The 26,353-nt window shown below is 44.8% G+C and overlaps 1 protein-coding gene across 1 annotated transcript in view; it reads left to right on the top strand.

The window, feature by feature from the left end:
* otog (otogelin) overlaps window positions 1-21,786 on the top strand; it is a gene marked incomplete at its 5' end in the record, with an annotated part of 47,696 nt that extends 25,910 nt beyond the window's left edge. The window contains 34 exons of the mRNA XM_079340341.1: window positions 1,504-1,611; window positions 2,258-2,396; window positions 3,204-3,338; window positions 3,481-3,627; window positions 4,077-4,196; window positions 4,291-4,407; window positions 4,713-4,869; window positions 4,970-4,996; window positions 5,089-5,265; window positions 5,515-5,793; window positions 6,812-6,929; window positions 7,062-7,141; window positions 7,421-10,119; window positions 10,837-11,014; window positions 11,200-11,351; window positions 11,431-11,520; window positions 11,607-11,793; window positions 12,506-12,726; window positions 12,953-13,091; window positions 13,584-13,772; window positions 14,084-14,293; window positions 14,389-14,493; window positions 14,800-14,904; window positions 15,023-15,124; window positions 15,240-15,338; window positions 15,492-15,532; window positions 15,640-15,715; window positions 16,304-16,482; window positions 16,647-16,751; window positions 16,895-17,014; window positions 17,403-17,448; window positions 17,813-17,884; window positions 19,892-19,971; window positions 20,050-21,786. Of these exons, the coding sequence (XP_079196467.1) occupies window positions 1,504-1,611; window positions 2,258-2,396; window positions 3,204-3,338; window positions 3,481-3,627; window positions 4,077-4,196; window positions 4,291-4,407; window positions 4,713-4,869; window positions 4,970-4,996; window positions 5,089-5,265; window positions 5,515-5,793; window positions 6,812-6,929; window positions 7,062-7,141; window positions 7,421-10,119; window positions 10,837-11,014; window positions 11,200-11,351; window positions 11,431-11,520; window positions 11,607-11,793; window positions 12,506-12,726; window positions 12,953-13,091; window positions 13,584-13,772; window positions 14,084-14,293; window positions 14,389-14,493; window positions 14,800-14,904; window positions 15,023-15,124; window positions 15,240-15,338; window positions 15,492-15,532; window positions 15,640-15,715; window positions 16,304-16,482; window positions 16,647-16,751; window positions 16,895-17,014; window positions 17,403-17,448; window positions 17,813-17,884; window positions 19,892-19,971; window positions 20,050-20,250 (7,000 nt within the window). The 3' untranslated portion in view covers window positions 20,251-21,786. The remainder of the gene's footprint in view (window positions 1-1,503; window positions 1,612-2,257; window positions 2,397-3,203; window positions 3,339-3,480; window positions 3,628-4,076; window positions 4,197-4,290; window positions 4,408-4,712; window positions 4,870-4,969; window positions 4,997-5,088; window positions 5,266-5,514; window positions 5,794-6,811; window positions 6,930-7,061; window positions 7,142-7,420; window positions 10,120-10,836; window positions 11,015-11,199; window positions 11,352-11,430; window positions 11,521-11,606; window positions 11,794-12,505; window positions 12,727-12,952; window positions 13,092-13,583; window positions 13,773-14,083; window positions 14,294-14,388; window positions 14,494-14,799; window positions 14,905-15,022; window positions 15,125-15,239; window positions 15,339-15,491; window positions 15,533-15,639; window positions 15,716-16,303; window positions 16,483-16,646; window positions 16,752-16,894; window positions 17,015-17,402; window positions 17,449-17,812; window positions 17,885-19,891; window positions 19,972-20,049) is intronic.
* Window positions 21,787-26,353: the final 4,567 nt, after the last annotated feature.

Genomic DNA, 26,353 nt, shown 5'->3' with positions numbered 1-26,353 from the left:
TGTCTAAGTGGAAAAGTTTGATGAGCAACAGAAAGAGTAAGAGAATCGCCGCGGCCTTCTTCTGGTTTAATTAAACCCTGTGATCTTCAGATGGCGTGCAACACAGGACTCATCTCAATCAACCCATTTTGCCATCCGGCTCGCCAAAAGTGCTCTTCTATGAAACTATAGCTACCCCAGATACTTTTTCATGTTCTGATAGAATTAGATTCAAATGAGGAAGAGTGATTATGAAAATTTATTCATAATGTGCAGGTCGGTCGGGGGAGCGAGTGATTGCAGATTCTTTGATCGCAGTACTTGATACTGCAGCTTGGCGGATGGATAAAGAAAGCTGTTAACGCGGTTTTATCTGGGATGTAACTCTACTCAGATGAACCTGAGGTTTGTGTTTGACCATTCAGTATGTCACTTCATTGTCTGCCAGTGGATATAGCTCAACCCTGATATTACAAGATACTTATCAGCTTCGTCTCGCAGACTGGAGAGCGAATGGAGGCGTCCAGACAAAGACTGTTTCTCTCTCCATCTCTGAGAATCCTAATCGTCTGGTTTTCTCATGTAGCCAACAAGTGTTAGCGCTTTTCATCCACGTCCGCCCACCCCTGAAACTCTCTCATTTCCTGGTATCATTTCACTTCGCAAGTTTACCTGCTTTGGCTCTTCCTCTGTCGTTCTCTTGGCGAAAAAAGACAATCCTCACATGTGGGCTTGAGACCAACACAGGAGCTTCAAACAAAAGAGTTTGACCTAGCTAGCCCAGGGTCTTTGAATAACACACAACATTGACTGCATTCAGGCATCAAGCATCTTTGTTGGCCTTTTGACTGTTTCAGTCATCAATATAAGTCTGATGGGTGTAAGATCAGAAATGATGAATTGGTCGAGATCTACCAATCATCATCGGGCTTCTGATGAGAAGTTTATCTGTTCTTACAAAGTTCCTGCCGCCTCAATGAACGCTCCTATGGCTATTTCTAATTTTGTTCAACTACTTAAACGTTGCACCTACCAACGATACCAAAGAATATCCAAGCCCAAAAAACTGAACTTTGATCAAGATAATCTGAACCTGGACTCCGCCCTTATCATGAACCCCCGGTGACCTCCCTCTGCTCTCACACTGACCTTTCAAACTAAGAGTCTTTACACATGAACAGTTAAATCCGTAGAGACTCATCAGCCCTGTTTTATTTTGAAGGAAATCATGATGAATGAAAAGAGACGTAGAGGTGGGACCACTTTGATTCTTTAGACTTGATGCAGCAGACAAGATGAAAACCAAATCAGAAACATTAAACTCTGTCGTGTTGTATTCAGTCTTATTGTTGTAGGTGTCATATATATAAATAAGGATTAATGAGTGTATGTTGTTTCCTGTAAGCTTTATTTTTGCATTTGTCCATTTACAGATTTTACCCAGTACAGCACATTGGTGCATCACCCGAATCTGTGGATCTGAAGCAGAACTATTTGTACTTGAAGTCTGTGTTTGTCTTTCAGCTTGCTGAAACACGGAGATGAGTGCTTTGAACCTGCATCCTGCCCGTGTCTGTGGAAAGGAAAAGAGTATTACCCTGGCGACAGAGTCTCCTCCCCCTGCCATCAGTGGTGAGTTCACATGAGGAGACTCCGCAACATACAAAACCGACGAAGCTTTTGCAGAAAACTTCGGCCATTAACGTAAAATCTTGTATTTTCATTCGACTTTTAACCTTTCCTTTTCCTTCCGTCAGCGGGTCATAATCCATTTGAACACGCAGCACCAATTTGTATTACTGTCAGCAATCCTCTGCAACAAATCTCCAACAGCACGGCTAATTTATCAAAGTCAGATTCAGCCTGAGAGTGATGACTCTCGAGTCTTTCAGGGCAGATAAAGAGGTCACCTGATATCCATAATTCTCAGTTATCATCGGACAGAAAGAGGCCTCAGAAACAGAGCAGGGCCTTGTGTGACTCTTTGATTCGCTCTCAGCTTCACACTGCTGAAAGAAAACGCTCTCCAGGTGATCTCAGTCACTCTCCCCTCCCTCCATTTTCTTCTTCAAGCCATCGCCAGATAAGACGATGTAGATGACAGCCTAATAGCTCAATGAGTGCTGATTCAGCCTTCGACAATCGCTGGCCACTTTTCTGACCGCTGTAAACCCGAGGCTCTCCACAAAAAGACGGCCATTAGAGATGGAAAAAAATGTCTGTGCCCTAAGTGGGAACAAGTTGATGCTGAATCACTGAAGCTTCGCTGTCTTTGTAGCGTTTGCCAGCACGGGACGTTCCAGTGTGAGTTTCAGCCGTGTCCGTCCATGTGCATGGCCTACGGGGATCGCCACTACAGGACGTTTGATGGACTGTTTTATGACTACGTTGGTGCATGCAAAGTGTACCTGGTTAAGGTATTTCAAGTACTTACATGTATATTCAAAAAAGGGGAGCCTTTGCTCAGTTTATAGTTTTGGGACTTTTTGGATAATGGTTGCATGAAACATTAAATGCAACAGCAGAAAGCAACTCCGTCTTGTGCAATGCATCAACATGCAACAATATGATCATGTAATTGAATAATTTACAAAAAAAAAGCATGTTTTACTTTGAGATTTTTTTTTTATTTGTCAAGTCAGAACAAACAAACAGGTCTGGGTCGAACTCTTTGTTAAGTTCTTTACAAAGATCCAACATGAATCCATCCTGAGACCAACAACAACAACAAGAACAACAGCTAAAGATCAACTTTTAGTAAAGCTGTAAAGAGGCAGAAACCTCGAGCAGAGACTCATGTTGAAGCTGGATGGAAGGAGAGAAACAACAATAACAAATCAAACAGGTTTATAGCTGAAATGCTTGATGGGGCGGCTGCGGCTCAGTTTGCAGAGTCGGTCGACTCCTAACTGGAAGAGATTCGATAACCAGCTCCTGCTGCTACATGTCTGATGTGTCCTTGGAAAAGACACTTGACTCCAATTTGGTTCCCTGCTTTGTCTATGGTGCATGATTTATGGGAACAGTTCATTCTGATGGTCACTTTACATGGAAACCTCTAATATTGGTTTTTGGACTAATATTGGCTGTAAGATTTACTGTAATAGTGATAATTCCCATCAGACTGATATTTATAGTTCTAGCTGCTGGATGTCAAAAAGGTTTAGCATTAGCAGAATTCCTCAGGTGGCTGTTTCTTTGATTGTGTTTTTTCCCGTCCACAGAGCAGCGCTGATATGATGCTCAGCGTCGCGGCCGAGAACGTCGATTGTTTCGACAGCGGCGTCATCTGCAGGAAATCTCTGCTGATCAACATCGGCAGGTCCTTCGTAGCGTTCGACGATGACACAGGAAAGCCAGTAAGAGCCACTTTGTGTAAAAACGTTTCTTTACATTAAAAATTATGCAGCTGACGTCTAAATATTGTTGCATAATTTCACAAATGGATGAGTGTGGTTCATGTTACTCACCTCAGTCAACTCGGGGTCTTCTCACCTGCAGAATCCTTCCAGTGTGATCGACAGGAAGCAGAGGATGTTTATTTGGCCAGCTGGTTACTACACAGTGGTTCATTTCCCAGAGGAAGACGTCACCGTCCTCTGGGACCGCAAGACAACCGTCCACATCCAAGTTGGACCTCGTTGGCAGGTGAGGCGCTGGTGCAGGGACTTTGCAGCCTCAGTGGAGTGTGCACGATTGTTATCTTGAATGCATTTCTGCTGTTTTATTAATTCATAGAAACTTTTTTCTCGTTCTGGCTCTGACTCATTTTGTGGCCTGTTTGTCTGCTGATACGTTGTTACTGACCTGTGAATGCTGCTGTGCTTGTTTCCTTTATGCGTTGGCGTGGCTTCTTTTAATGCCTCGGTAGGCCGTGAAACTGAAGCAACCTTCTGGGATTAATAAAGTTGTCTGAATCTGAATCAGTCAGACGTGGTGAATCCGTCTTCATTCAGCCAGCTGCTGAGGTTTACTCTTATCACATGGGTGGATCATTTTAATGAGATATCTAACGAAGGGCACGGTGATTTAATGTGGATATAAATGCATGGAAACGACGATCCATTCATAAAGAGAGATGCTTCTAACATGTGCAGGGGAAGTTAAGCGGGCTGTGTGGAAACTTCGACATGAAGACGGTGAACGAGATGCGGACGCCGGACAACATCGACTCCCCGACTCCACAGGAGTTTGGAAACAGCTGGACTGCAGCGGAGGTGAGTGAGCACCTTTTGAATGTCACTTTAAAGTTATGGAAAACTCCAGATTGCTGTACATAGATGTGTTGTGTGTGTGTGTTTGTGTGTTCAGTGCGTGAACAGTCCAGACATCAGACACCCCTGCAGCCTCAGTCCTCTCAGAGAGCCTTTCGCAAAGCGTCAGTGTGCCGTGCTGCTTACTGAGGTTTTCCAGGCCTGCCACCCGGTGGTGAGTAAACGTGCCGAACACAACCACCCTGCAGCTTGTTGCACTGTTGTTTCACTGCACACTCCCTCCTGATTCACACTTCACTTTACTGCTTCACATGCTTGTATTTTAGGATGATAAAATGTAAGAGTTTTTGATATGAAACTCCTTCTAATGAGTTCATTTAATCAAACCCTTTTAAATTAAAATATCTATTAATATCAGAATTTGACTTTAGAGTACGGTTAATTCTCATGATCCCTCTCTAGAGGTTTAAAGACGAGCGTATCTTTCAGCTGGGTTGTTATTTCTCTCTCCATGTTCAGGTGGATGTTACCTGGTTCTACATGAACTGCCTGGCAGACACATGTGCCTGCAGTCGCGGAGGAGACTGTGAGTGTTTCTGCACCAGCGTGGCAGCTTACGCCCAACGCTGCTGCCACCAGGGCGTTCCTGTCGACTGGCGCTCCCCCTCCCTGTGCCGTAAGTCACCCCTCGGGGACGGAGATCACTGAATCAACACATTATCAGTGACCCGTTGTCATGATTTCATAGCACTTTTCTTTGTTTTCTCCGTTTGCAGCGTATGATTGTGAATACTACAACAAAGGTACGACGTGTATTTGAACTGTAACAGAACAGTCTGCTGTGCAATCATGAAATCTTCATAAATCCTGCGCTAACACGTCCTCTTGTCTGCAGTTCTGGGTAAAGGTCCCTTCAGGTTGATCCCCTTTAGAGACCGGACGGCCTGGTTGGCAGCCAGCAGGTCCAGCGGTCTGGTTTTCCTGCAGCGCGGTAACCTCAGTGACATCACCGCCTCCAGAGTCCTGTCACAGTTCATGATGACGCCCGGCCTCAGCAGAGCCCGACCACATGGTAAGTTATCTCTCTTCAGACAGAAGAGTGAGCTGCTTCCCTCTGTATTCAAAAGTGTTTGGGGGGATTTAAGTGAAAACGATGGAGGAGGGGATGAGCCTCAGTGGAAAATGGGTTCAGAGTTCAGATTGCTAAATGCTAACATAGGAACGTGAGCGTGAGAATTTCTCCTTGGACAGTTTGGACAGTTGGAGAAGCTTCATCTTGTTCTTGCTGTTGTGAAAAAATATTTCGTTTCAACCTCGGCAGACTCATCCCGGGTTTCCTTCGAGGCTGCTGACAGACCAAACTACTTCCTGTCCGTGAGCCCGAGCGGCCAAGTGAGTTTGAACAAGTGGGAGGACAGCGCGGCGTTCTGGGACGGGGCCACCTTCGTCCTCCACAGGAACACCTGGATCTCCGGCTACGACTCGCTGGAGTCCCACGCCAAACCCGGCTTCTTCCTGTATGCCATGATGCCCCGCCTCCACCTGCTCAGACACAGACACACCGACAGCTTCCGCAAGGCCACGCTCTTCAGACTCACAGGTCAGCACTGACCTGTGACATCCACCTGCATTGTTTTTTTTTGTTCTGGCAGCGCTCCAAACTAATCACTATGCTTCCTGCGATTTAAATTCTAACTCCCATCAGGCATCACTGAGCTTTCTGAAGGTTTCTTTACGTCACTACATTCTCGGTCAAAGGTCACGACTCCTGTGTCTGCATGCTCCGCTCAAAAAGCAGCAGGCCAAATATCTGCCGCTAAAAATACATCAGAATTTGTTTTAGTTAACGGAAAAAGGCCGAGCAGATCGTGTTACCTCTGACAGCAGTGAATGCAGCACATCAGACACACACTAATGGCTTTCTAAGTTGATTACGTTACAGCTCTGTGGAAACGTGTGTGGGCTCTTTCAGCTAGTCTGCATCTTTACAATCTACTTTACTGCCAGCATTTTATCTATGAGAGGGTTTTTATTTTATTACTCAGTTTTGCTGATGTTGTATTAGTGTGTATATTTTACCCTCCTGCAACACGTTATGGGTTATGTATTGTGATAATAAGACGCATTGTATGCCTTCATTGTAGAGACAGGACAGTGGACAGAGGCAGAAATCAGGGTGAGAGAGAGAGTGGGGAGTGACAGCTGGGATTTGAACCCGGGCCGCCCCTGCTTGCTCCACACTGTACATGGCACACTCACACTAACCACTAGACTGGTTCCCACGTTAACAGAGTTTTTAAAGAATAAACTATTCTATTTTAAATAACTCGTGTTTTCATTGACTTTGATAACACTTTGGAAAACGCACATCAATGTAAATGCAGAGGTCACTTTATGGGCTGATATTGTGAGAAGAAGAAAATGCATTAATCTGATACTTCAACACATATTACAGACGATTACAACACAATAAATATATAAAGAACAGAAGTAACAGAGATGAGAAGTTCAGGGTTCAGTGTGTTCATACTGATATAATTCTTAGCGAGCAATCTGAACTCAACGGTTCCTCTTCTGTCCCGACAGCAGCACTTATCTTGTGTGTTATTCCACATCAGGTCCCAGCCCAGATTCTCAACCTGCTCCTCGGTGTCAGTGGAGGTACGACTCCTGCGTCATCCCCTGCTTCAAGACCTGCAGCGACCCGTCAGCTGAAGCCTGTGTCAGCATCCCCGAGTGAGACGTTTGACCACAAATAGAACTAAATTAGACTTTTATTTCCCCTCTGTTTATTGCATGCTTGTTTTATTTAAATTGCCACCTTTGCTGTTGGGTTAGACTCATGATTGCGTGTTATTCTCTGTGCAGAGTGGAGGGCTGTCTTCCTGTCTGCCCTCCGCACATGGTCCTGGATGAAGTCACCCGTCGGTGTGTCAACATTGAAGACTGTGAGTCTTGCCCATTGTTGTAGTTCTCTCAAATGCATCTCATCAAATTTAGCTGAGATCTCCTTTCATCTTTGTGTCACTGAAAGAAAAACTTGGAGGTGATGCAATCTTTGCCTTTGCTCCCTGCACTCTCTCGTTAAAACAACAGAGACATGATGAATTATGAGGTCATCAAGTGTAGAGGTTAAGACTATCTTGAGTTAAGGGCACTGCAGAGAAACTGCACTTCAAAGCTGAGCTCAGCACAACTCTAACACACTCTTTATTGTTTGGCTCCAGGCATCAAGGTCCCAGTTGCTGTGAAGCCTGTGATATCATCAACTGCTCATCCGACCTCCGCAGCTGTCACTTCATCAATCGACCCAAGCACCGCTGCCTCCACAACTCCCCTCAAGACCACAACCACCACAGCAGCATCCTCCAATCCCCTCCAGACTGCTTCTACCGCTAAATTCACCACCACTCTCCCTTCAGTGAGCACTCAAACGTCACCTAAGTCGCCGTCTGTCCCTGAGGAGCCACCACATCCAACCACAATCGCCCCCTCTGCAGCTCCTGAGCTCTCCAGAACAGTAAGACCTCCTTCTGCACCAACAGGGCCCCCTGCAGTCAGGCCCGAGGTGGCAGAGCCTCTCTCTACTGTTAAGGACACAGAAGCCTCGCCTACGACTGTAGCAGGTGCAACATTAAAGACGACTGGAGCAGTTAGCTCTACAAGTAAACCCTTTGCTGCCAGTACATTTAAAACAAGCAGTGCTCCCTACGCCATCACAGCACTGCTCTGGGTCACCTCCTCCACCAGGCCCACAGACGTCCTACAGCCACTCTACACCACCACTTCCACAACCTTGCAGCCATCCACAATCGCAGCATCTACCACGAGCACCACTCCAGGCCCAACCACCATCGCTGCTTCTCCTCCTGTTGTCCTACAACCAACCAAAGACACTACAGAGGCTACAACTCCATCAGCAGCAGTTACTCCAATTGCAACCACTACTAGTCCAAGACCTGAGCCAGCCTCGCAGACATCTGGAGTTACTGAAAGTTTACCCAGTGCATCTACTACTGCATCTATAGACATCAGCACTAAGCCTGTCACAGTCAAGCAACTTCCCCCAACAACTATCCCTCCGAGCACAGTCTCCACAACGTCTTCACCGCTCCCAATGTCAACATCTGTTGAAACGGAAACTGTGCCATTACCTGCAGTCACCTCAGTGGAAACCACAGAAGCCGTCTCATCAGTTACACTTTTCCCTACAAGTAAACCAACAGCGTATATAAGTCCAGAGGCAACGTCACCGCCTGTCACCACAGAAAGGATTCATGAGACAACCCCACCTGAACTGACAACTTCTTCAACAGCTGTTCCCAGGTCGGCAACATCAAGCACAACCCACGCAGCACCAACTACAACTGCTCCCACTTCAGCAGCTACAGACTGGAGAACAACAACAAAGAAAGTGACCACACTTGAATCCACTGTATCTGAGGTACCTGTAACTACCAGAAGCACGACTACACTGCCAACTTCAGAGATCACAGACACCTCAACTTCCTCTGCATCCACCAGAACATCCTGGTCAGCTGTTGTCCCCACAACAGAGAAAACCAAAACTTTGCGACCTGTCCAGGTTTCAGAATTGTCCAGTGTTTCTACTACTGTTACAACGAAACCAACTTTTCCACCAGTGTCTCTTCCACAAACCACTGCTGCACCACTTTCAACAACAACGGGACGCACCACTTTGTCTACCACGCAGACTCCTGAGGAGTGGCGTCCTTCCCACTGGGAGACCTCTTCCATCCCTGGCTACAGTCCTACCATGAAGACTAAACCAGAGATCACTTCTAAAACTGACTTCCACTTTGTCACTTCCATTAAAACTACAGAAGTGTCTCGCCTTCCTGTCACATCCAAAGTTGTTCCGACCTCTGCTACATCATCTGCCGCCACATCAGCCGCCACCAGGACTACAGTTTCCCCAGAAATCTTAGAAATTCCTGCCACCACAACCAATACACTGGTCACACACCATCCTCCACCAGGTGTTCCTGTGACACCTCTCACCACCGTCCCCACGGGAGCACCACCAGGTGTCGTTGACACCACTCTCGGACCTGTAATCTTACAGCCCATTACAGAGACAACACACACAACAACCAGCAGAGAGGAGGCGCAAACAAGGTCCACGGCTGAGCCACCTCCGTCTACGTCTCAGCTGCATACAGCTACTTCCACCGCAGCTCCAAGGCCGACAACTATCCAGGATAAAGTCACCACTCGGTTTGTACCCACTGCAAGAGCTACACCTGCTACAACGACGACCACCCGCACTCAAACAACCACCATCAGAACAACCCCAAGAGCTCCTGTTACATCAAGAGTTACCCCAAGGTCAACCATCAAGCCAATCACTGCAAGAGTTACTATCGCAACAAGGCCACCAACAGTAGCAACCAGATCAACCACTGTGGTCCCTATGACTGTCGCACCAAGCCCTAGAACAACGACCACGTCAGGAGTGCCGTCTACGACATCTGAAGAGTCTGTAGCAACAGAAAGAGCAGACGCTACCGTAGCAGCTACCACAACCTCTACAATGCCTGTTCCTCCTGAAACAACAGCTACAGCTACTACAGCTATCCCTATGGTGACCACCAGAGAGTCATCCACATCTGAGAAAACCATGACAACAAAAGACACTGACATGTCACCATCCACTTCCAGAGCTGCTACACCTCCACCAGAAACACCGATTTCCACCCAGAAACCTGCTGTTCCCGCTCCCTCTACAACTTCAGTCCCTGCAGCCTCCTCGGGACGGACCACTGAGCAGGACACGGTGGATCACACCACTCAAGGTGCAACAACACCTGCTGCTCTGACATCGTCTCATTCACCAACAGAGACAACCAGACACACCACAGAGGGGACAATACCCATGGCTGTATCACCAACAAGGATGTGCACTGTAGGTATACTTAATATACATCCATTCCTTGAAGAATTTGTCAAAAAAACAAAATGCTAATTTTTGCTAGTTAAGGTTCCTTTATAAGTACAATAGACCATAAAGCAAGGTATGCTTTAAATCGTGACCACCTAGTTTACAAGTTACTCGCAAGGTGATCTGATAACAGTGTTGCCAACTCCGGCGGTCCTAAATGATGTCATTGCCTAATTTGCGTAATTGACAATAAGCATGCAATTGCAATGGACGCTGTAGGAGAGAACTATTGTTGTAGGGGGAAAAGTTGGTAAAAAAAACCAACTCTGAATATTTTTTGGAACTACAAATGAACGTCGTTGTTTTTTTGGGGGGGGGGTTTGCAAAAAGTCACCAAGAGCATCGGGAAAGTCGCCAGATGTAGCAAGAAAGTTGCCAAGTTGGCAACACGGCCTGATAACAAGCACAGAGATGTAGATGTCTATAAATGATCACTTTCAAACTTCATAAAAGCTGTGATTGCTGTGGAGACGATGCAGAACTTGGTTTTTCAGATTGGTGATGACATGGTGTCTTTTTCTGCTTCTTTAACATTAACGCTGTGAAGGAGTCATGTAGAAATCCTGTTCACTGCTATAGACCATTGTTTAAGATTTATGGTTCAAGAAAATGTGTTTATCTATCTAATCCCTGAATCACCTTTGCTATTATATCATGTGCCCTCTTGTTGGTTTCTTTTAGCCTCCGTATGCTGAGATTGTTGATGAATGCACAAAGTACATCTGCGTCAACAACCAGCTTGTCCTGTTCAACAAATCCCAGAGCTGCCCCTTCACTTCTGCCCCTCCAAACTGTGGCCTGCTTGGCTTTGCCATCCTGGTCAATGGAGACAAGTGCTGCCCTGAGTGGGACTGTCCATGTAAGGAAAACTATTTGAATTTCAATGAACAATAACTTCAAGTTTCCAGCTTCCAGCGTAGGGTGATTGTGACCAACGCCCTGATTTAGTATTTCCCCTGAGCGATGATAATTGCCTTCGTTGTATCTCTGTGTGATTTCATTAACTTTTTAATGATTCGGATTTTTCTCCCTCTTTTATTTCAGGTCGCTGCTCAATGTTCCCAGATCTGAATGTGATCACGTTTGATGGGAACAGCGTTGCCATCTACAAGGCCGCCTCATATGTGGTGACCCAGCTGCCCAACGAGACTGTCAGCGTCCTGGTTCAGGAGTGTCCTGCCGACTCTGATTCTCCTGTGAGTCAATATCCAACTTTGCACATTTCAATGTAGCTCACTGACTTTTCTGATCAGATGTTCTTCTTCTTTTCTGAAGCTCCTCTGGAATTTCACCAACCTGTGCCTGGTGGCGCTCAACATCACCCACAACTCCAACCACATCATCATCAACAGGCTGCAGAGGAGGGTAACGAAAAAAAAAACGTTCTTAAGGTTTCTTTACATGCTGCGGTTACAGATCAGGAGAACGTGCATTTGTTGTTTCCCCCGCAGCTTTATGTCAACGCTCGGTATGCCAGGCCTCGCTTCAAAAAGTTTGGCTTTGAGATATACGACACGGGCAACATGTACCTGATCCGCAGCCCAGCCGGTCTCAAGCTGCAGTGGTACCACAGCACCGGCATGATGGTCATCGACACTGAAGGCTCAAGCAACAAACTTCCCACCATGGGCCTCTGTGGTAAGAACACCCAAACTCCTCGCACAGTTTCCACAGTATTCGTTCTCTTTCTAACCCGAACTTCTACGTTTATGAACATTTCCCTCCACCATTGCGAGCCATTTACTGTAGAACAGAGGAGGATATGTGCTTTTTTGGGATCCAGAGGCGATCATGTTTAAAGCGTGTGGAGCAGGAGCAGGAGCGGAGTCATTGGTTGCTTATTTATGCTAACATATTAACACGAGACTTTACTCACCTGTAAAAAATCTGGAGCACAGACGGAGTGCAAGTGCTATAAGAGTCAGAGTGAGACACTTGTTTGATATTTGCTTGGAAATAAAACAAACACAGCCGAGCGTTTGCAGTTTAGTGAATTAGCTGAGGTGACAACCTAGCATGCAGCTAGTAGCACCTTCTTCTGTCTTAAAGCACTATGGGTACATTTTTTATCTCAAACCATCAAAACTTACCAAACAGTTTTTTTTCACACCAGGCTTTAATATGTTTGATTTAGCAGTAAAGTTGGGCCTTTCTTTTTTTTTTTTGAACGACTTGCTTTTTAGTAAGACCATATTTTAAATGCTACTTTCAATTATTTGGGAATTTTAGCCTACAACTGATCTATAATGTTACAGCAGCATCGTGTGAAAGCAAGTTTCTTTTTTATACTTTAACCTTGAACTCTGGAAATAAGCTCATTCTTTATTTACCCCTCTCACGCTCTCTTTAGGTTTCTGTGACGGGGATCCAACAAATGACCTGACGATGGCAAACGGCACCACAGTGGGTGTGAATGAAGATCCGGCTCTTTTCATCGACAGCTGGCAGGTTCCCAACACCACCAGCTACATCAGCCACAGCCGCCGCCGCGAGCTCAACTGCTCCACGAGCGACTGCTCCAGCTGCCTCGGCATGCTGCACAACGACGCCTTTTCTCCCTGCCATGCCTTTGTATGTGAACCGTTCAGTCATTGTTGTTCTCTCATTTCAGCCAAAGATTCTGAATCAAGATTAAATCAAAAGACATAGACTTTTTGATCTACTGGTAAAACCTGTACTCGGAAATCAGCAGTGAACACGTATGAAGCATAACAAAGAAAAAATACAGCTTTTACTGAAAGCTGATGTTAGAAAACTACCGGTAATAGGAAATATGATCAGGTTTCTTTGTTTCTAGGTCCCACCGAGCACTTTCTGTGAGCTTTGGGTACGGGATGCAGAGTACGTCAACAACCAGTGTGTGGCGCTGGCCGCTTACGTGGCCTCTTGCCATAAATTCAACATCTGCATCGAGTGGAGGAGTCCGGATTACTGCCGTGAGATTTCTGAATACCTTTTAAAACAGTCAAACACTCTGAGCTTCTCTGAGCTCTGTGTTTGACTGCCAGGTCTAAAGATGGTGGACGATGAGCTCACACACTGAAGCCTGGCTCCGACTCCGCGTCTCCACAATTTTATTTATTTTTATCCAAAACTTGTTTGTTTATATTCAACGTTTTTGCCCCTCAGAACGAAGCATTCAGATCTCAAACTGAACCCTCAACCCCATCGTTTACATGAGCTCATGTGAGGCTTTTATATCTTGCAGCGTGAAAATATGAAGAATAATTGTTAAGATTCTTCTGATGTTCACTGATTTTAAAACTCCTACAGTCAGCCAGCAAGACTATACATAGAAATCCTCCAAGTCAACATTATTCCCGGCTGTGCTTCTCGTGTGATAGTTTTAAATTCTCCTGTAAAAGATGAACTGGAATCACAAACACATTGAGGCATGTTGATGAAAAGACATGTTTCTCTTCCTGCAGCCTTCCTGTGTCCCGGCACTCTGCGATATCAGGCATGTCTCCCCGCCTGCACATCTCAGTCCTGCCCAAACCACGACTTTGACTCAGACCCAGACCAGTGTTCGGACCTGACGGAGGGCTGCGTCTGTCCGGAAGGAACGCTCCTCCATCGGCCGTACTCCGCCCTCTGCATCTCACCTGAGAAGTGTGGTAGGACAAGTTTACTACCCGAGGTCTAAAGCTGTCGATTATGAAAGCCAGGGACTGTAACCAAACAAATACAGGATCCAGATGTAAAGGACTTCCAGTGTTTAATCATGAGAGTTTATTACTTTGAGATGAGGCTCCTTATTTGGAAATGTCACAATAGGTGGTAATATTCCTCTAAATAATCTTATCCTTAATGCCAAAGGCCTGCATCAGTTCTGTCAGCTAATTTTCCTGAAACTAAAATAGTGTCTTTGTGTGTGTGTGTGTGTGTGTGTGCGTGTGTGTGTGTGTGTGTGTGTGTGTGCTTGCAGCCTGCACCGACAGCTCCGGCGTTCCTCATGCACACGGCGAGGTCTGGAAAGCCTCGAAGGACGCCTGCTGCATGTACCGCTGCGACAACGACACCGTCGTCCCCATCGAGTACAACTGCTCGAACGCGGCTGCTCCCGCGTGCCAGAGATCAGGAGAGGTGATCATCAGCCTCGCTGACGACGCCAGCTGCTGCCCTCACAGAGTCTGCGGTGAGGCAGCCGAGGATTGTTTCTCTGACTCTTACGACACGTGTTTTTCAATATGATTACTAATCAAAAAGAACATTTGATGTGTGACTCTGCAGTGTGTAACCAGAGCCTGTGTGAGCTGCTCCCTCCTGAGTGTAAATACGGGGAGAAACTGGTGTCGTACTACAGACAGGACTCCTGCTGCCCAGACTTCGTGTGCGGTGAGTTTTCTCTTCAGCGATAAACTCTCTAAACAACAGAGCGATGGCTCCTCAGTTTTACTGTATTAAGAGTGATTCAGCTGATTCCAACACAAAGAGTTTGTGTCTTGAGAAATTGAATCCGTGCCACGGTCACTTCTGCTTCACAGCTGGAGGATTGTTTTTATATCCTCCATTTTCACTTCCGTCCCGTCAGCAAATTCAAACACAAACTCAAGAAGGTCTAACTCTACAGTTTGCTCTCCTTGTCCTTGTGCATGTGTGTGTGTGTGTGTGTGTGTGTGTGTGTGTGTGTGTGTGTTACAGAGTGTGACCCCGACCTCTGTGAGTCCGACGTTCCCGCCTGCAGAGAGGATCAGACCGTGATCGCCACCCGAGCCGACGGCAGCTGCTGCCTCGCCCACATCTGCAGTCAGTCCGATCAAACTCTGTCTTCTACTTCTTAAAGACCTTCTGATAAAAGTCGTCCGTGAGATGTATGAAGTGTGTGTGTGTGTGTGTGTGTGTGTGTGTGTGTGTGTCTCTACAGTGTGTTCTTCCTGTGCGGAGACGCCTCCTCGCTGTCAGGATGGCGAGGTGCTGACGGTGGACGGCAACACCACGGACCACTGCTGCCCCGCCTACCAGTGTGGTAAGAGCACATAATGCTCCTCTATGACAGTGAAGGAACTTTGAATACATAGATGATGTCATTATATGTGTGTGTGTGTGTGTGTGTGTGTGTGTGTGTGTGTGTGTGTTTTCAGTGTGTGAGCCCTACAGGTGTCCTCAGCTGAGTTGTCCTGTCGGGATGTCCGTGTCATCTGTCTCGACTCCGGGACGCTGCTGTCCCCGCCAATCATGCGGTACGACGAGTCGAGCCCGGAGCATCTGAAATAAATTGAATAAAGTCGCAGCTCCATCAGTTTAGATTTTTATAGGTTGAAGTATTTAACTCTGAGTCAACACGTTTGGTTCGTGGTGACGTTGAGTCTAAACTCATGTTTGGTGTCTTTCAGAGTGTTCCTGTGAAAAGATCGCCTCCCCTAAATGTGGCCTGGTACGGCAGGAGTCTTTCATATCAGTCTGACATGTTTGAGGACTTCCTGTTTTGCTCTGCTTGTCTTTGATTTGCTTGTTTGTTGTTTTTTGTTTGTGTTCTTGCAGGGAGAGGCGGCACAGCTGGACCGAGCCTTCCTGTCCGACCCACAGAACCAGTGTGCCTGCAAGAGATACAAGTGTGGTGAGTGCTGCAGACCGGCGCTGCACGTTTTCTATCATAGCAACTCTGATGTGTTTCATATTTGAATGCAAACGTAAAAATCGGGTCATAATTTAAAGCTAGTTTTTAGCTGGATATGAAGCTGACGTATCTTTATGACCTACACAAGCAGAACAAATCATTAGATGCAAGATTGATTATTTCTTTTGAGTCATTTTGAATACCTGGAACTTAAAAGATTTAGCACTTCAAAGATCCTCGATGACTCAGATATCTGACGCAGCGGGAGATTTTGGTTTTAAGAAACATCTCCAAATGTTCAGGACAAAAATCCACAAAGAGAAAAACACATACAGACACGTCCACAGACCACAAACCCAAAGGAGTTTTAAAAGGGGAAAAGCACAAACGTGTGAATTGTAAAGAAAGCAAAAAAAGCAGAAAAAATAAATCATAATAAATTTTAATGTTTTTTTTTTCCCAGGTTACAAAAAAGCTTAAAATCAAACTAGAAAAAGCAACAAATCTCAACTAATCTGAAGCCTTCACTCTGATCTCCTTCCCTGCTTCCCTGTCTGTGTGTGTGTGTGTGTGTGTGTGTGTGTCCAGTGCGTGAGGCGGTGTGCGTGTTCGGAGAGCGAAGCGTGTTGCGTCCGGGTCAGACGCTGGTGGAGCACGATGAAGACGGATTGTGTCACAGCAGGCAGTGCAGTCGCAGCCTCGACCCGGCGAGCGGCTTCCACCTGCTACGCACCAGCAGCATCAACTGCTCCGCCCACTGCCGACCAGTAAGACCAACACACACACACACACACACACACACACACACCAGTAAAACCTTTTAAGTTGCCCCCCGGGGGAAAAAAAAACTTTTTTGTAATTGAATTTCTTGCTGCCCTTTCGTCTTTTCTTGTTTGCATTTGAAACTGAAAACCCGACCTGTGTGTTTCAGAATCAGATGTACATCCCACCGAAGGATCAGTCGACGTGCTGTGGAGTTTGTAAGAATATTTCCTGCCTCTACGAACATGAGAATGGGACAGCAGTTCTCTACAAGGTAGGAATTCAGCTCCAAATGAACCTTTTAAATACCTCACACAACCTGTAGCTTCAACATGTCTTGTATCGGTCTCTTTGTTCATGTGTACAGCACTGTGTCTGTTGTGAACTCATGGTGTTGGCGTGTCCTTGTGTTTTCAGCCGGGGAGGTCGTGGGTTTCCAACTGCATGAAGTTCGACTGCACTGACACTTTATCTGGACCCACGCTCATCTCCTACTCCTTCAGCTGCCCGCCGTTCAACGAAACAGAGTGTATGAAGGTGAGCGTACAGAATCACACACACACACACACACACACACACACACTTACTGTACATGATGCTCAGAGCACGAGATCACCGGCTGTGGCTCAGCGGGTTGATTCGGTTGTTTGTGACGCAGAAAGTCGAGGCCTGCAGCCACGTGTCGATGTGTGTATGAATGTTTATGAATGGATACGAGACGAGAGAGCTTTTTATTTTAGATCCAGAAAACAGTGAGGTTCAAATGTAAAACCACTAACTTATCAAACGTGTGGAGATGGTTGGTTGTCGGTTTGCTTGACGTCAATTAGAAAGATGAGTTTATGGAGCAGCAGGACGTTCAAAATGTACATTTCTAACTCATCTTCATCTCCGTGTTGACACTTTAACCCTTCTCTGCACGCAGATCGGTGGAACTGTCGTAAGTTATATGGACGGATGCTGCAAGACGTGTGAGTATCCGCTCTGAGTGGTAGTGGCGTTAAATGTAGCTAGTGTCGCTCTGTAGGCTGCGGCTGACACTGAAGAGCGCACTCATCTGCCGCTCAACATGTTTCCGACATGTTTGCCCTTCAGTTGGTCTGTTTCAGTCCCCCCCAAAAAAAATCATCCACGTCGTCCGAGCTGGATTCCCGGTTCTTCTAATTGTCTGCTGTTTATTCAGATTTCTGTCAGTGAGCTTCTCAGTGAAATCAGAACGAAATGTCAACAGAAAACTTCTCTGGCGTGTCACTGAGAAGCGTCTGATTGAATGCAAAGTGGGTTTATGGGTTTATGTGCTGCAGCTTACCATCATTCATGTACCAATCCCACCAGGTACTGGATTCTCTCTGTTCCCCTTCCCCACTAGCCCCCTGACTCCCACAGTTAACACAAACTGTGAACGAGGTACATAAAAACAACAAGGCTTGTCAGTGCCATTGTTGATATTCAACAATGTACTCCCTCAAAAAAACAACGTTATGACGAAACAGGAAACTCCTACTAAAACATATCCCCCCCCCTCCCCCCCTTTTGCAGAAGAGTCCTCTGAACTGCTGTCTCATTTCAGCTCTCAATCCAAAAATCTCACTGCAGGTTTTTGCAGTTTTGCAATTTGTAGCTGTCACCCCTTGTCTTCATGGGACTTCACTTTTTTAAAGCAGAAATTGTTCTTAGAATTAAACCATTAAAGGTTTATATAAATAATTGCATTCTTAGAAAGGAGTTGGTGACAAATCTTTTTTTGAAGGCTAAAAATGCTGACACATTTGAGAGGACAGGAACAAGAATTTACCCCCCCTGCCCCTCCCTGTGGATCACATGGATTATAACAGTTAAACTCCCCCCCCTCCCCCCCCCCCTCCCCCCCATTTAGCACTGTCTGGGCAGTGCATTGTTGATTGCCAACAATGTACTGTTGGTAGTGGCCCAGTAGTCGGGCTTAGATGTTTGTGTGTGTGTGTGTGTGTGTGTAGATTCTGGTGTGGGTGTGCGGGACCTTTTTTTTCACAACATGTAGCTGCTGTAGAGGATCTGCATGCTGCTGCGCTGCTCCGCCACCAGAGGGAGCTGTGTGGGAAACTGAAGCTGCTCTGTGAGGCGTTTATCCATCAAAATAATCAACAGTGCAGACACTTCAACAAACATCCTGACAGGAATTTAGAAATACTCAGATAATAGATATTGGAAGTTTTTGTATTAAAAATAAATCAGTGTTCTGCAAATATAATTGAAGGTTTAAAAAGTGATTCACTCGAGGAAATGTACAACCACATGGAGCATTGAATCCAGCTCAGTGCACAAGTATGATCATCACATTTGACTAAAATGTTGTAAAATAAAAGATCATTGTGCAGTAAAATTCTTGACTGAATGCAATTATAAGTCACATATTGTTCTAAATCCACTTCTCCATGTTTCTCTAACACTAATATGTATAATATATGTAACAGTATAAACCCTCCAATTAGAGAAAAGTCCATCCTCTCCGTCTTCTGCCTGCTCCACTTTTCAGAAAATGTGTGCTCAAACAGGCCGTTTTTTAGAGATTTTCCCTTCATGACATCACAAAGGGCAGTAGCCCCTCCCCCAGGTGGGTGACACTCCCACAGCTAGGTGTTTGTTCTGCCCTCTGAGTCTGCCTTCTCACCGTAAACAATAGGACATGGAGCCAGAAAGCAGCGAGTACACCCGAGCCCTTCCAGAGAGGGGGCGTGGTCAGACACAGCTCATTTACATATTTAAAGCTACAGACGCAAAAACAGCCTGTTCTGAGCAGGACTGAAATAGAGGGGTTTATAGACATGATCAAATACAGGATCAGAGTGGATTTACAACAACACACTTCACACACATGTTGAAGAGGAGCTCTGTGACTTTTTTCACTGAAGAGGAGAAGAAGAATATGTGACCTTTAATATCAAACAATAAAAAATGCCACACACTGCAGCTTTAACTTTTTTTCCTCTTCTGTTTTTTTTAATTTTGTATGTGGCACAAAGGTTGACGGAGCATGTGAACTGAACTGTTACATTTTTTTTCCAATGAGATTTGTTTTACGTCATTTTGTTCTCATGTTAATTACTTGAAGCGCTTCATCATCCCTCAATATTTTTGAAACATTTTCTCACCCAGAGGAAGCTTCAGTCGCCCTTTGTCGCCAGCCAGGAAGCTTCCTCCCTCCTTTGTTACTTTCTAAATTAAAAACCTCTCTGTAATAATTTCTTCGCTCTAGTTCTTCTCACTAATTCATCGACAGCTTGGGCATGATCCACACATTTGTCTTTCCCAGGAATCTTGCTTCTTGGTGTTTGCTGTGTCTTTCTAAATGCAGCAGTTTCCAGTTTTTGTTTTCTTTGCAATATTTCTCGTCAACTCTGTCGCAACTGATTTGGTGTGTTGTCATACGATCAGGCAAAGAAGACGGGAAGTCTTGTCAGAAGGTGACGGTGAGGATGACGATCAGAAAGAACGACTGTCGCAGCAACAGGCCGGTACGTTTGTATCCGATGTGATATCATGCTGATCCTTTTTTTTATTCACTCACAAACAACTCACTCTGTGTCCTGCAGGTGAACATTGTGTCATGTGATGGAAAGTGCCCGTCTGCCAGCATCTACAACTACAACATCAACACCTACGCTCGCTTCTGCAAGTGCTGCCGGGAGACGGGGCTGCAGCGGCGCTCCGTGCAACTTTACTGTAGCAGCAATTCAACGTGGGTCAGCTACACGATCCAGGAGCCGACAGACTGCTCCTGCCAGTGGTCCTAAACACACACACACACACACACACACACACACACACACACACACACACACACACACACACACACACACACACACACACACACACACTGTTCATAGTTACATGCAGTTAAACTGTAAGGTATCAGAGAAGAAGAAGAAGAAACCTCCAGATTCAGAGTGTGGAATACTGAGCTGTGATTGGCTGGAGTGCATGACTGACTGGTTCTTAACGTTCTCACAGTCATGGGTCTTTGCTGCCTCTGCTGGCAGGTAGGTGGTATTGCAGAGTGAACATTGGGTCATTTTACCCAGCATGCAGCTGTAAATTACAGCCCGCTGTATGTGGACTTTTACCTTTGATATTAACCTTCCCGGTGAAATTTAAAAAACGATTTTAAAGTACACGTACTGACAGTTTGTATCTTTATTAAACTTTCGATGAAGTTCACTCTCGTTGGTATCGTTCCCCTGTAGTCAGTGGAGCTACCAAAATACTCACCGTCCTGTGTCAGTGTCCAGCAATAGTTTGTCAGCATTTTAAAAGGTCAAGGTGTGTTTTTTTTTTTTCATTGGATTTGAATTGAAGAATGGATTGCAATTGAAAAATACAAATATTTATTTCAAGAATAAAGAATTAAAACGTAGAAAAAGACGCAGGAGAAAATATCTGTTGCGGGTCGAAAACATGAGGAACTAGCGATGTAGTTTCCTCCCCTCTAACCAAAGCAGCCTCCGATGATGCAAAGTGATGATTTTCATTGGAGGCTGTTTTTTTCAGACAAGAAATACAGAACTTTCCTGTCTTAGGACAAAATAAGGGCCGGATGCACGACCATTCAAAAATACTGCCAGCTTTAATGATGCAAAGCTTGATGCAGATAGTCCCTTTAATGTTGAATATGAGAACCTTTATTTAAAGTGTTTCCAGTTTGTTTAATGTGCTCAAAATACCTAAAACAATTATCAAACTTAAAATGTACTCATTTAGAAACATCACTCCTCCACGTACCTGCCAGCTGTTTAAGAAATGTCGAGCGGTGGGAAAGAGTAAGAGTCGATCTTTGGCGTTAGAGTGGGAGCTCTGGGTTTATTGGCTGAGAGGTAAAAGATTGGAAAATGTATCTTTTGTGAAACAGACGATCCCTTCAGAGAGTCAGACGGTGACCCTGAAACGTCGTCTTCATGTAAATAACTTTCTTTACCACCTTTTTAAAAATCATTTGAAATGTGAAATTCTTCTATTTTTCACTTCTAGAGACGAAACGATCGACTGTACACGGAGTAATCTGAAATGTACTTTTATATAATCAAGACTAGCAAAGCTTTATTCATTGATTGACTTCCAGCTGTATGTGGAGCACTTTATTTATTTATTGGAGTTTGATAGAGCACAGCCGTTCTGATTTTGTAAACAAAGAGAGGACTTTTTTTTTTTTTTTTTCTCTTGTTGGGTCGCAAAGTAAACAAACAGATCCAAAACGATCCCGGGAAATATTCAACACATTTCTGTCAACAAACATTTGTTAATGTTAAACCCACTTTGATAGTAAGAGGATTTGTATCATACAAATGTACATTTGCATTTTCAATAAATATTTTCTTTGGAAAAAATAATCAGAGTGTTGGTTTGCTCTCGAGTGTCAAAAGGAAACTTTAAAAGGTCACTCTCTGCACTTGTCAGAAGTCTGATCAATTCTTTACAACATTTCTTCTTCATGAGTAATTAAAAAAAAAAGATTTTTCATATTAGGCACCCAGACCTTTAAACATGCAATAAGTCAGTTCCACCACCAGGGGGCTCTCCGTCAAAGCAAAAAGAAAAATGATGTCGAGGTTGGCGGGGAATCATGGGAGTGATTCTCTGCTACTTCTCTCTCGCTCCGTGTCCTATTGTTTACGGTGAGAAGGCAGACTGTGGGCGTGTCACCCACCTGGGGGAGGGGCTTCTACTGCCCTTTGTGATGTCATGAGCGGTAAGTGGAGCAGGCAGAAGACGGAGAGGACGGTCTGTTTGTAGACCGACGAGAGGCACGTGTTTGAGTTAGAGGAACATGGGGAAGTGGATGTTGCATAATATGTGACTTCTAAGTGAGAAGACGTTTTTTTCTGTTTTGAGAATAAAACTGATAAAATATTTACTGTGACATATCTGGGATTAATTTAATTTCTTTCACTTTGGTTTGCTTGTACAAAGATCTGCAGACGCGTCAACTGATTTCATGTGAACTGAATGAAATCAGCTCTCACAGATTTATTTATTATTAAAACTCTTGTTCAAACAGAGTCCCGAGCAGATGTGAGAAAACAACATTATGACCTTGTAAAAACACTTCGGTTACTTCTCTAATTTCACAAACTCAGTGTTCAGGATCAATCAAACACTAAACCAGATGTGTGAGCGCTGGATATTCAGAGGAAGTGAGATCTGTAAATGTGCCCTCCTCTCGTGTCTCGGGCTCCAGACGGACGGACCGGTCTGAACACACGGCCGATTACATGCTGCTACATGTCGACACGGGCAGACGGAAAAATGATACCGAGCTGTGAACCCACAAAATCCAGGGATTTCGAGCAGACATGTGAGCCTGACCATGCTGAGGAGACTGCAAAGAACTCATATTGTAAAGTGGTGTTCAGGAAGAGTGCTGACCAATTAGATCCAAGGAGGACCCGGCCACCTCATGCCACAACCTGCACTGGCCTGAAGTGGAAGAACAAATGAATCATTTTCAACTATGCAGCTTTTTTTATTCACAGATATATTTAAAGTAGCAAAAACAGCAAAGATGTTAAAAATGAGTCTGGGTATAAACTGCAGGGCTGAAGCGTTTGAAGGCAGGTCAGGTGAGGTGAGAGTCACCGTGCAGGTCAGGACGGAGTCACAGAAGAGAACACAAAGCAAATATGAGAATGTGTGATGAAGAGTTGGCTGCGGCTCCTCTCAGGCCGCACTGAGAAGGGCACATAGTGATCATCTGACGAGGCCGTACGGCTGTTTGACGTCCGGCCCGCTGGACCTCTGCCGGATACTCTCTGTGATGTCACCAAACATTTCAGTGGAAGCTGACTGATGCTTGTGTTGTTCAGTCAGACGCTGCATGGTTTCAGTTAGTAACACACGCGATGTTCTGTTTTTAACATCTTCAAATCGTCCTGTAATTGAACTCTTGTGAAAGAAAAAGCAAAATATAATCTCTGAACTTCAACAATAAAGAAAAATAATCCAAATCTCAGACTTTTTAGAGATGAACATGCAACTTAAAAACTCCTGAACGTGTCCCTGTTTCTTATGTGAGCTGACTCTGGTGTTGCTTGGAGTGATGGTGTTGTTTCATGGGTGCGGTTTAAAGGGGGGGGGGGTAACCCCAGTAATCCTGTTACAACAGCTGCACGCTCACAAACCTCGACTCTTTCCCCGTCCACAACACACTTTGAGGATAGAAATGTAAAAGTCATTTTTCTTTCTTTCACGCGCTCGCTCCAAAGAACAATCTGTCATCGGTCTTGATTTGTTTTCTTGGATGTTTGGGATTCATCGTCGCCAACAAGCCCGGCCAGGAGCCAACAGTTTCTCCTCAGCTTAACTCTGAGCTGTAGCTGCAGAGCCCAGCCAGAGAGCAATGCATCGTGGGTAAAGGCTCTCAGTGACATCACTGGAAAGTGACTGTCAGCTTGACAGGCTAAAAACAGCTGCAGAAACACACACACACACACACACACACACACACACACACACACACACACACACTGATTTTTTGGGGGGTAAGTGAAACACAAGTGAGGGGTACATGGGCGGGGGAGGGGCGGGGGGGCGGGGCTTCACAAACTGAGTTTCCATCTTTGTCATTAAGTTCATCCTGCATCAAGTCTTTTTTATTTATTTATTAACATTATTTTATATCTTGGTCCTTTTTGTTTATTTACATATTTAAATATTTCATCAGGTCACTGCTGTTGGATTCAGTAACACACTTTATACATCACTGTATGAAAAGTGCTTTTTCAGATTCTGTATTTTTTACACAAATGAGAAATGTAATCAAAGGAAATATTTAAAAAGTATCACAGTACAAACATGTGTATGTTTGAATGGCACAGCTTCTCATTTGCATTCTGCATGTATACGTCTTATTTTTCTAATTTCTCATATCAATCTATTTTATCTATTTTTTTATTTTGAAATGTTCCCCAACAGATAAACTGTCCACCACCGGAGTAAAAATAAACTTCAGGAGGTGTGAAACCACGTGGACAACACCTCTACAGGAATCCTCATTACGATGAATGTCAGTGACTGCAGAACAAATATCATGTTACAGTGTGTGTGTGTGTGTGTGTGTGTGTGTGTGTGTGTGTGTGTGTGTGTGTGTGTGTGCAGCAGCATGTGACGTGGATTTCTCTGCATTTAAACATCCTGATCAATCAGCAGTAACGTGTTTTATTTAATTTAAAAAAAAATTGTTTCATCATTTTTAATCTTGATGAAATCATTCAGTAAAAATGAAGTGATATCAAATCACAGCAACATAAACAGAAGTCCTTTTTTCCAGTAATCAAATCAGTCTTTCTCCTGCACACTGTTAATTTGTGGGTTTTTTGTGCATTATCAACATCATGCCGGAGTTTCCCTGATGGACTCATTCCTCTCCTTCACATCTGTCGTGTGACGTAGGTTTGAAGTTTTTAAAGTTTGACTTTTATTCCCGAGTTTTGAGTTTTGAGCTGTTTTGGTCTGGAGGAGCTCGAGTGAAGTCAAACTTAAAGTTAGTTTGACATCCATATTATTTTATTATCGCTCAAACTCTATCCCCACTGAAGCCTGAAGACGACCTGTACGGTATCCGACTCTGACATGACGATGAGTCCACGTTTGAGCCTCGCTTCCTTCCTGTTCGGGTCAGAAGCTCGTAAAACACGTCGACGCTGTCACCACTTCAATCAGCCAACCTTTTGTCTGCGAGTCTTTGAACAGAGCGGCAGATTTACAGATTTAAAAAAAAAAACATCCCGACGTCAGAGGAGGCTGATGACAAGGACAGGGAGAGAGAGAGGTGACATCTGTCCCCCGTGTACAGGAAGTGACCTGATGTCTTTGTCCCAGCAGGAGCAGATAGAGAGAGCAGGTTGAATTGATTTAACCTCTGAGCTCTGAGAGGACAGAGGTCTGATCTCTTCTCAAGACCAAAACAGCGACAGGGTCACACAGATCGTCCAACTTCCTCAAACTGTAAATCACTGACTTACATCATGTTCTGTAATAGAGGAAGAACTTCTATAAGATAAGACTTCGTTACGTCTTTGTGCAGGAGATCATCAGTAAGATCCTGAGATCACAGTCCGTATCGGGAACTTTCAAATCATCCACATTTCTGTGGTTTTCTCTCAAATGTGATGATTCATAACTCCGAACATGTTTTCATAATAAAAGAGAAAAAAAAAACAACAAAAAAAAAACTGTGAGAAACTTTCAGAAAGGATGACTGAGAGTCACGGAGCAGCGAGGAGTCACACAGGAGGGATCGGAGCTGAGATCAGAAGAGGGAAGCAGCAGCTGTAGAGATCAGAGATGTGTGTGTGTGTGTGTGTGTGTGTGTGTGTGTGTCATACAGACAGTCATACAGAGGAGCTGTGTGTTTACAAGAAGAAGAGTTACGAAGGATTCCTATCATATTTCTGACTGTATATGTGACGACACGTACACAAGGCTCGGAGATGACATTTCACAGAGCATGACAATCCACCTCGGGAATCTGCATGTTTTATTTTGGTCAGCAGGTTGTGACCCTCGTTTATCACCAAACACTTAAATCAATATAATAATAATAATAATAATCATGATATCAATATTTTAAAGGTAAGGATGAATTTGATTTGTTGCAAACGTATCTTGCTTTGCTTTTATTAACTTAGGCAAGTGAGTTTATATGTCATCTCATAGACTTCAGAGTGTGTGTGTGTGTGTGTGTGTGTGTGTGTGTGTGTGTGTGTGTGTGTGTGTGTGTGTGTGTGTGTGTGTAGCAGGCCACTTCCCTCCTATAACAGCAGTTAGTCACGGCCCTCTCAGAGAGTCCAGAGGTCGGTCACCTCGCCCCAAACAGAAAGTCAGTGGACTCTTCACTGTGCTGCT

Source organism: Symphodus melops (assembly GCF_947650265.1).
Source record: "Symphodus melops genome assembly, chromosome: 3".
NCBI classification, from domain to species: domain Eukaryota; kingdom Metazoa; phylum Chordata; class Actinopteri; order Labriformes; family Labridae; genus Symphodus; species Symphodus melops.
This window is presented reverse-complemented; position numbering and strand designations above follow the sequence as displayed.